This window comes from Melampsora larici-populina, assembly GCF_000204055.1.
Source record: "Melampsora larici-populina 98AG31 unplaced genomic scaffold MELLAscaffold_39, whole genome shotgun sequence".
In the NCBI taxonomy this organism is placed as follows: domain Eukaryota; kingdom Fungi; phylum Basidiomycota; class Pucciniomycetes; order Pucciniales; family Melampsoraceae; genus Melampsora; species Melampsora laricis-populina.
The window spans coordinates 833,374-843,764 of NW_006768803.1; the positions used below are offsets into that span (position 1 = coordinate 833,374).

Consider the following 10,391-nt stretch of genomic DNA (forward strand, 5'->3'; position numbering starts at 1 on the left):
GATTTGTTGCTATTGCAATTCTTGGACATTGTGTTTTTGGATACATCTGCACATCTTAGGCCCCGTTTGGGAGCGGTGACAAAGTGTAATGTACTGCAAAAGTGTACTGCATTTTTGGCCCCAATAATGCAGTAGAGATGAAAACCCGCACTTGTAGTGTGGTACAGTTATAATCTCTGTTTTTGGTCATAATCGTTTGGCAATTCAACACCACTCGTGCTGATTTTCTCCTGACTGTGGTATGTATGTATGTATACCCACAAAACCTCTGACATCGTTCGTTCTCGATCCACACTCAAACAGACTTAACAATCTTTTATCATTAATTCACTTGCTCGGTCATCGTAACTCATCAAAAGTTGTGAACCTCATCACCAATCAACTGGAACTTTTCTCTCGTCAAGGAATCATCTTGATCATCTTTTTCATATTGTTAGCGAATTTGAAAAGATACATATCCTTTGATATTCATGAGATTGATTGAAGGAGAAACAAGGTTATCAAAGCGAGTGACAGAATTTGAGAAGCGACGAGATTGATTGAGGGAACGGTGGATTGAAGGAAGAAGTGATAAAGGTACAGTGCGATGAGGTCAATTGACAAACTAATATTGAACTCGTGGTTGTCTTCATCTTGAAGTGTGAAGGTGTTGAAGATGGGTTGATAGTGAGTTTTGTAATCGAACGGATGGAAGGAGCCGATGAATTACAAAGGGAAGGGGAAGAGATCAAATTTGACGAAGTCCCCTTTCACCGTGCGGATTTATTTTTCATAAACAGCTTTTTGTCAATTATTGCAATACCACAGTATTGTCAGATTATTGTCTAAATACTGTGGTACAATACTGCAGCAAAATAAGGTACCAAACGTGGTAAGATCATACCACTGTGGTATTGATGCGATTACGAAAATACCGCGGTAAAATAACCGCTCCCAAACGGGGCCTTAGGGGTCCTGTTTTACATCAGGTGTCCCAGCAACAACTTTTTACAACTCTTCTGAATGAGCTCAATGACACCGCGGGAATAAATTAGTTCAAAACCCGATTGAGCGGAGTTTCGGTGTCCGGGTACGAAACTTCCTCGAATCGTGAAATTCGTTCACAATTCGTTAGCAATAGGTTTGCCGATTTTCCTCGAGCTCGACTCTGCTGGCCCCGTATGTACTGCTACATATGTACATCATAAGACAACAGCAACCCCAATTTCGATCGTACGACCACCTTTCCTTTTTAATGCATCCTTAGTCTTCCATACTTTGGTGAATCCGGCCGTTTATCTTCTCGACTGACTTCCTTTCTTTTTTTAGCTGATCATGTGGGCCATGGACGAGGACAAATACTTTCGACCTTTCAACAGTGGGCCTTTGAACAAACGGTCAGTACAGTATCTTCTCTGTATCTATAACTCGCTATTTTCGTAAAAGTCCTGATCCAACTCCTCTTCAACTTCCGTGTTTCCACCACTTTAATCAAACTCTGACTACACAGGTCTCTAGTTATCTGTACCGTGTTTCAAATGGATCCTGCCGATACTAGTTTAGAAATCAAGTTTGAAAAACTTGCTGATCAAGTTCAACGCGTCTCACTGGGCCTTGCACAACAAGGCGAGCTCTTGTCTAGCATCTCGACCCCACCTCAAAAGAAGAAAGGTCGTGCTTCGATTGGTACCCCACAGGGTACTCCTAAGAAGAAGGAGCCTCATCCCCTAGAACTAGTCGAAACTGACGAGCTTGATTACCTAAAAGTAAGTTCAATCTGTCTAGCATGGTGTCTGACCTTTAATCTGATTCCATCAAATGAAGCACGCAGGCCATACTCATGTACAAGTCATCATGGGTCGAGCTAATGCATGCAGCCCTATTCCTCCACCCCCAAACAATATCGAGAAATCCAAAGTCACCACCACTGTTTCATCGGTCTCAGCCTACCCTACCAAATCCGTGTCTTCAGCTCCGATTACTCATCAGCTAGCAGATCATGGTGTAATTAGCCAAAACTTTGCAGACTATATCCGATCTTGTCTTAGCCTGGCGGGTTTATCGCGTTTCACAATCGATTGGGACGGCCGGTTTGAAGATCAATTCAATCAAGTCGCATTGCAGTTCTTCCTACAAACATTCAAACAAGCCCTCACTGCCAGCGAATATGGTGTTCCTTTACATCAATCAGTGGACGAACTTGATCTAAAGCTTACGGCATTCTTCTACGTCCACATTCAAACACTCAAGGCTCAATACAAGGCTCAGCTCAAAAACCCCAACGTCTTAGATATACGCAAGGATGTTGGCCGCATCCGCAAGGCCAAACAAGATGTAAGTACTTCCTCCTGTTTCAGACTATAACCAATTTCTCATGTCTCTGTTTTACCTTTCTGTTCGATAGCGATGTGTTGAGTACAAAACATACCTCGTGGCAATGCAGGTTGATGCGAGAGTGGTCAATTTATTCTCAGATCATAACATCATCGGCGAGGAAGTATTGATCCGTGATGGCGCTATCACGCACCGTCAATTCTTAATTCCAACTTGGTATTCGGCCCGTTTCTTAGAATTCATGGTGGAATTAGAACGTCGGGTTCAAATCAGCATCCTTGCCGAGAAAAATCGTGGTCCGACACGCACCCTCCGACAATTTGTAGCTCCGCCTAACTCCACGATCAAAACCTCGAATGTTCCAAAAGAACTTCCCATAGATTGCTACCATCAAGCCAACTTTCTCGACTGCCTTCTTCCAGTTCAATTGAAGGCTTGGAAGTTGAAGCCTCCGATCATCCCAGAAGACGTAAAGGATCTCTTTGCTCCCGCTGGCAGCATCAAAAAAAAGTCGTCACCTAATGCCCCCATTCCCACGCCGAACCCTCCTGTCTCCGCGCCAAACGCTCCTGACGTACGCCCCGCAGTTTCAAACCCGATCATTGGACCCCAAGATGAATCTGAATTCCCTGCAGGGCTGTTTAATAATTTAGATGATGAAGCTATGATTGATGGGGAAAATGACGATGAGGAGGAGCTCTGAAGGTATCTGAAGGTATACCAATTTCTCAAAAATGTTTCATCACGTGTATCCAGTTCCATCTCTCTTGGTATTTAAAGCCAACAGTTTTGTATCTAGTTACAATCTACAATGAGTTTGTTCGTTATCTCATAACAATACCTAAAAATCTTCTGAAATCAAGTCTACATATTGTTTGTCTTTGAGATTAAAAATGGCTTCTAACGCTCAAGTTCCTTGTGACTGCCCTCATACCTGCAAAAAGGATGGCAGAGAGTTTTGCTATATTGCACGACGTACTCGTATACGCCATCAAGAACTCACTGCACAACTTGGCATGCAAGCTGAAGACGAGCGGCCTGAATACACTTCTACTACATCCATCAATCAAGAGATTGTGTCTCAAGCACCTTCACCGATTGAAATCAGTAACCTGCTACTTAATTATAATACTCATCTTCTTTCAAAGCTTTCTATACATAATGAAGCAGACGATACAAAAGATTCAGACCTCATGGATCTTAAGCAAGCCTTGATGGTTTGTACTGCATTACTCCACAGTACAGCAGTAAGCCGTACAAAAATTGGCCACATCATTAAGTTTTTAAACAACATCATCAAATATACTGTAGACCTATCTGGAAGGAAGGATGATTGGAAAGAAAGATTTGTCCTACCACTAGATATTCGTTCAATCACAAACCATCTGGGTCTGGAACCAGTTCTCTTTCAAACAATCTGCTGTCCCGGTTGCTATTCTCAGTACAGCATCACCGACCCAATCAGGATATGTTTACAAAAGGAGACCCCACGAGCTAAGAGGTGTGATACAAATCTTCGAGGGGTTAAAGACAAGCCAATACAAATGTATTCGACCCAGTCTCTCATTGCATGGATCTCAAAATTATTACAACATCCAGGAATCGAGACTGCGCTGGAGTTGTGTGTTAGTCATGTCTCTCCCAACGACGGCCAATGTGATGTATGGGACAGCCCATTATGGAGATCTCTCAAGGATGAAGGAGGCAACAGCCTGCTATCGAAGCCAGGAAATCTGGCCTTTAGCCTGTTTTACAATGGCTTCAATCCATACGGGAACAAACAATCAGGTGAGATTGCACGTACCTTCTACATCAAACTCTACTGACCATATCAGTGCGTTTCTTCGAACGTTTAGGAAAACAGGTCAGCATTGGAAACATCACCATGTTCTGCCTTAGTCTACCAATAAACCTTCGATATACTACCGAATATACATTCATTGCTGGAATTGTCCCTGGACCGAGCCAGCCAACCACTGTGCAGCACGAGAGTGTTCTCAGGCCTTTACTTGCAGAACTGAGAACACTTTGGACCCACGGAATAACAGTCAATACTCCAAATTCCCCCAATGGAAGATTATTTCGATGCGCTGTGATTGCCTTGACATCAGATATTCCCGCCTCTAAGAAAGTCGCAGGCTTTGGAAGTCATTCAGCTAATTTTCCCTGTGCATACTGCTACATACCCAAGACAAGTCTACACGATGTAGACATACATAAGTACAAAAAAAGGACCAAGGAGGGACATCGAGAAGAGTCGCAAGAGTGGAAAAAAGCAGGAACAAAAAAGTTGAAAAATGAATTGTTCTCAAAGAACAGTGTAAGATGGGCTGGACTCAACGATCTTGAATACTGGGATCCAACCAAGATGATCATTCTGGACTTGATGCACAACCTCGCAGGTATCATAGAATATCACATCAGGGAATTGATGGAGCTTGAAGAGCCCTTGTTAATTAGCCGTGTTCAGAAGGCAAAGAAAGATCTTCGAGGAGATCGGGAATTACTGGAGGTTCGACAGAGGGAGAAGAAAACACAAAGGCACCAGGATAACCTCAAGGATGAACTAGATGGGCTTGGAGCGGAAGCCGAAGAATTCGATATTATCCTTGATATTGAGGCTATCGAGATGGAAGGGGAGGACATAGACATGATTTTGATAGAGAACAAAAACAATCTTGTTTCTACACTTGCCAACGAAGATATCATAATTCCTGACGCTACAATTGACGATGGTACAAGTTCTGATTTGAGTTTCCACCCGGAAGAAGAGGCTGGTACTGTCTCTAGTGACGACTCCATAGTTGATGATGATTATGAAAGTAGAAGTGAGGATAGTCTGACTATAGGATCTGACGAGCTTGAAAACGCGAAGGAGGCATTGCAACGTCTCAAAAACTTCCAAAAAGCAATGACGGAAGTTGTAGTGCCTGCATGGATTGCTAGACCACCGTACAATTTCGGAAACCCTGCGCACGGAAAGCTCAAGTTTGACACTTGGTTCAAGATCTTTCAAATCTTCCTTCCATTAGTTGCAGCGGATGTCTGGGATCCAAAAACGTCACCTGCGGAGTTCGAAAATCTTCAAGACCTAGTGGCTATGACGAGACTCCTCACCAGTAAAAAACAAAGTACAAAGCACTCTGATGCTTTACGTCACTTCATTCCTAAATATGTCAAGGGGATTCAGGACATATACCAGCACTGCGAGGTGAAACCAAATCACCATTATTCCCTTCATTATCCTGATATCATAGATTACTCCGGACCATCTGCAAGCTTGACAGCTTGGGCAGGGGAGAGAGTTAATCATCAACTGGCTAAAGTCCGTACAAATAAGCAAATGGGTAAGCTAGGTCAATTTTTATACATTTGATTACATAATGCTCACGCTATTGTTTCGAAAACACAGCCACGATGAGCACAACCATGATCAAGCAGGTGGTGCGGCACCACAATCTATGCCTTCTTCTCAAGACATCCTCTAGAATGAAGCCAGGTCTTTTGAAAAGCACATTTGAGGCGTTGTTGCCCTTTGCTTCAGATACAGATTTCATTTCGAAAGAGGTCAAAGAAGCCCCACATCGACAAAAAAAACTTGACCATGATCTTTACTTGATATTCTATGACATGTGCTGTACTTTGGATAGGTACAAGTGGCAAGATGCAGGTCAATTTCCCCTTGACCTTGCTACACCAGTCCTGAGTCCACAGGCAACTCCCCATATCAGTTTGGCATGGAATGGAAAGCGAGTTTCAACCTTCAAGCACCACGAAGGGAATAGCTTAGTTCAAATCTATAGTCCGCTGTACAAGAAAATTTTCTTTGGTTCGATTTACATCATCTTTACTCATACTCGTTCTGACAATCTACGGATCCAGACGGAGAGTTATGTCGGCATTAACATATTTCCAGAGCTTTCTGTGAGAGATTCATCATACTCACCGTATCTTTCCCATACATTTGCTAAGGCAAATATACACTTGAGATATGAGAAGTATTCTTCAAATTCTCTTATTTGTAGACTGACCGATATAAGATCTCATATTGCTATCCATAGGAAAGCTCCAGGAACTTATGGTATCTCTGAAGGCACCGTGGCAATTGTCACACTTGAGGATATCACAGCCTTGTAAACTAAATATGTATTTGTTGATATATCATAGATTATCATACATTGGTTATATTCTTCCTCATTTTTACCAATTACCAGTACAAGCGTGTATCATATCATTCTTTATATAATAAGAAAAAATGAAAATAAAATCCAAGATTCCAAGTTGAAACAATCAAGAGCACTACATATCCAATTTCGAGCATAAAGCAAGATAACTCAGGACGGAAAATAGACACAGTAACTTACACTTTCATTTCATTTAATTCAGATGAGTCGGGGGGTAAAGATGGCTTGGGGATGAAGTGAAGGTAGTGGGATCCGATTGATGAAGTTGTAGTTGAGTGTGAGCTCCCTGATTAATAGGTGATTGCTCAATCTGTAATTGTCGCTGATGTTCCTGTTGCAATGCCAGTCGTTCAGAATTTAGTTGGTCTCGTGCCGCCACAACAGCACTGTTGATCCTGTCTTTCTCAGCTAAAACCACTGCATCAATACGCTCTTTTTCAGCGGCCACAACAGCTTCTATGTAGTTTTTTTCAGCTATGATCGCAACATTCATTTGCTGCTTCACAACACTAATCCTTTCTTGTTCAGCCTTCAATTCCGCCTTCTCATTAGCAATTCGAGTCTTCTCAGCAGCTAGATGTTCTTGTTCAGCTAAAAAAGTCTTCATAGCTTCTTGTTTCTCTTTCTCCATAGCAACTCGCATCTTCTCCATCTCCGACTGATATCCTACTTTAAGTAACGCCATCTGTTGACCCATGATTGCTTGCTGAGCCTGCAAAGCGATCTGAAGCTCCTCAACCTCCGCTGTTTCGTCTAAGTTGTTGGACGAGACAGAAGCCACGTCATAGGGAACCGCGGTGGTGGTGTCAAGTTGTGAGGTTGAGTGCAGTACCAATGCGTTCGAAGGACTTGAAGGAGTTTCGGCATAGGAGACAGGATGGCTGTTGGAACTTGACGTGACTAGTTGATTGCTGACAGTACTTGGAGTTGGATTGTTGGACTGCTTACGTCTGACATACGACATTTCAATGTCAGTATCACTCTTGTCTTTGTTCTTGGTGATATTGATGTGATCGGATTGAGATGAATGTGAATGTAGTGATTCTTCATCACTCGTGGAAGCAAGAGAGTCGTCACTGTCGTAGGCTATCATATCTTCTGGCTGAGGAAAAATCGTCTTGATGTCTTGACTGTTTGAAGGAAGACATGTATCTAATTTCTCATATCGGTGTAACATAGCAGGGAGCAAGATAGATTTGAATTGATCGCTGTAAAGGTCGGATGGAAGGCCTTCAGGAACATTGTGAAAATCTTGATCAGGGGCGGGTACGTAGGAAATTGGGGTCCGTTTTGCTCCTCGGCGTTTGATGGTGAGTTGAGAGCTGAGCTGGATATTAGTTTCAAGAAACTTCATGAAATCAATCATTTTCTTAGACCACCAAAGCAGATAATAAACCCGTCTTTCTTTTTTGATCTGACGGCCAATTCTAATCTCAGCCTCTTCAACATCGCCCATAATCGCATAGTTCTTCTTTCGGAAAATCGAGGCAATTTCGCGACGAACTCCACTTTCTTTTAAAAATTCTCTATACTCTGTAAGTCGCTAATAGAATCGAATACAAAGTTTGTTGGTCAGCATTAGCAAAAGACAAATATTTAGTCTTACTTACACCATCTTTTTCCTTTCTAGCTCCAGTCAGCTCATAACGATCTTGTAAGATCATTGGATTGCTGACCTGTGCCTTGTACCCAGCTCGAAGAGATTTGAAACCTCGAAAGACAATTGCCACGAGTTGGATAGTGTTTGAATACTTTTTGTGTGGCCTGAGGCCATACTCAAGAGTATTGACAGCGAGTCCGAAGCTTTTGAGGAAGAACTGCAAGCTAATTTGATTGAACGCATCGTCAAAGTTACCGTCCCAATCGAAGGTGAAGCGTTTGAGACCCCATCGTTGCATCATCATCTACAAGGTTTGATAGAAGGTATTGCTGACTTGATTGCTGATCCGATTCAAAGGATTGTGAGGTAAAAGGAAGGGTGCAAGATGGTTGGGGTATTCAGCCTCTCGGTACTGATCCTCCAAGGCAAGCTTTTCGGAGGAAGTCGGTGGAGGTGGGATAGGGCTGGTAGCAGTAGGACGACGCATGAGTATTCGAAGATGAAGGTGTATTGGGTGCTGTATTCAAATATTTTGATTATCAGCAATGAAGTTATTGGCCTTGAATTGTATTGAAGACCGTTGAAAGAAACTTACAATCAACTCTTTTATTTCCTTTGTATCCACGGCCTCAAGGTCGTTTTGATTTGGTATGCGTTTCTCCTTTTCATCGCTGGAGTCTCGACGATGTGATCCACGTTTTCCTTTGTGGTGTGAAGAGATTCTGCGCTTTGATTGATTGTTTTTCGACGACTTCTTGGAGGATCTAAGGTCGGGTTCACTGTCAGTTGAGGGGGTTGGTGATCGACCGGGATGAGTGGATCCCTTCTTGGGCATTTTAAGATGGGAACTGAGTCTGAATAAGAGAGAAACTTGATTAATGAAGGTGAAGGTGATTACGTTGAAAGGGTTTAATGTTGTCTTATGATGTACATATGTAGCAGTACATACGGGGCCAGCAGAGTCGAGCTCGAGGAAAATCGGCAAACCTATTGCTAACGAATTGTGAACGAATTTCACGATTCGAGGAAGTTTCGTACCCGGACACCAAAACTCCGCTCAATCGGGTTTTGAACTAATTTATTCCCGCGGTGTGAATACAACAGATGCTAAAGAGTGCATGAGGACATGTACACGTCCCCACGCCTAGGATTTGTAATCATTGGGTTCGCAACAGGCCCCGGCCCCGGCGCTGCAGAACTTGAATGATTACGTAAACCACTTGGAGGGGACTGTACAATAGGGGTTCTCAAAGTTGGCCCGGTTTCAAGAAAACCCAGTTGACCCGGTTGCTTTTTGGCAGTAACCTTGTGTATCGAGTTGACATTTTTTGACAGATCACAGCCAAAAAGTCAACTGGGTCAACCGGGTTTTTACAAACCGGGTCTACTTTGAGAACCCCTAATGTGCAAATGAAGGTCCTTGCGGCTGGAAGCAAGACTCGATGAGGTTTAGAATCCTCATGATGAGTGATAAAGCAAAAATTGCCAAAAATTGTGCTGTTGTGAGTTAAAAAGGGGGACTTTAGTTGTAAGTCCCTTCCTCAACTACTTGGGCGGGGGGATTTTGATAAGGTCAATTTACTTGATTCCAACTTGACACAAGTTCAAAATTCATTGCAGGGCTTGATTAACCTGGTGAGCTTGGTGCCCTGGATAGGATTAGGGACTTGGGACTAATCACATAATTTGGGTGATGGTGCAGGAACCAAAAAACCCCGTTGAGGTATATAGCTGCCTATCTTTTGTAGTTTGAATGTGACAGATTTTCTGAGGAGACCAAAATCTTCTAAACAATCAAATGCACAACTTTAGTCATTCACCAAAGCAGTTGAATCATATAGCGGTCCTCTTGCCATGAAAGAAAATTGTGTTCTAGGTGGTTGTTTGTAAATTTTGTTTTGAAAATACAGTCACTGCTAGCAACCAAATTTCAAATTCCAGAAACCTCTTATCTTTTTTGTAGATGCTGAGAATTCTGAATAGACAGATGTGATAGGAATTGCTTCAAGTATCTCCAGTCAAAATGGTCACAGGGGTTGATTGAGCAGAAGTGATACTTTTGGGGGTGGTGAAAAAGTCTCCACACCAAACTCAAATATGAGTAGTCCTGCTCAACCACCAGGCCCAGCCAATTATTCCTAAGAGCATCTCTAACAGTCCCACAATTGTGCGGGCTCTCAACAATGTGGGGGGTCAAATTTCAAAAAACCACTCCAGCAGCCCTCACATAATCTGGGGTGAGACATTGGGAGTCTCCAGATGGTAAGAGGGCTTCACCACATCTGCAAAGTCTA

General features: G+C 42.8%; 4 protein-coding genes across 4 annotated transcripts; 2 read left to right on the forward strand and 2 right to left on the reverse strand.

Annotated features, from left to right (window-relative positions):
- Nucleotides 1–2,416: 2,416 nt before the first annotated feature.
- Nucleotides 2,417–3,195, forward strand: MELLADRAFT_72711 (uncharacterized protein; the record flags this gene model as incomplete). Its single annotated transcript, XM_007413864.1, has 1 exon — nt 2,417–3,195. The coding sequence occupies one exon, from the start codon at nt 2,417–2,419 to the stop codon at nt 3,014–3,016; it is 600 nt and encodes a 199-aa protein (XP_007413926.1).
- Nucleotides 3,196–3,206: 11 nt separating this feature from the next.
- MELLADRAFT_66120 (uncharacterized protein) lies at nt 3,207–6,450 on the forward strand (the record flags this gene model as incomplete). Its single annotated transcript, XM_007413865.1, has 3 exons — nt 3,207–3,969; nt 4,425–5,660; nt 5,726–6,450. 3 exons carry the CDS (start codon nt 3,207–3,209, stop codon nt 6,448–6,450), a joined length of 2,724 nt encoding a protein of 907 aa, XP_007413927.1.
- Nucleotides 6,438–7,159, reverse strand: MELLADRAFT_72712 (uncharacterized protein; the record flags this gene model as incomplete). The annotated part of the gene is made up of 1 exon (XM_007413872.1): nt 6,438–7,159. The coding sequence occupies one exon, from the start codon at nt 7,147–7,149 to the stop codon at nt 6,691–6,693; it is 459 nt and encodes a 152-aa protein (XP_007413934.1).
- A 1,049-nt stretch (nt 7,160–8,208) lies between these two features.
- On the reverse strand, nt 8,209–9,003 carry MELLADRAFT_72713 (uncharacterized protein; the record flags this gene model as incomplete). Its single annotated transcript, XM_007413871.1, has 2 exons — nt 8,209–8,614; nt 8,693–9,003. The coding sequence occupies 2 exons, from the start codon at nt 8,930–8,932 to the stop codon at nt 8,402–8,404; spliced, it is 453 nt and encodes a 150-aa protein (XP_007413933.1).
- Nucleotides 9,004–10,391: the final 1,388 nt, after the last annotated feature.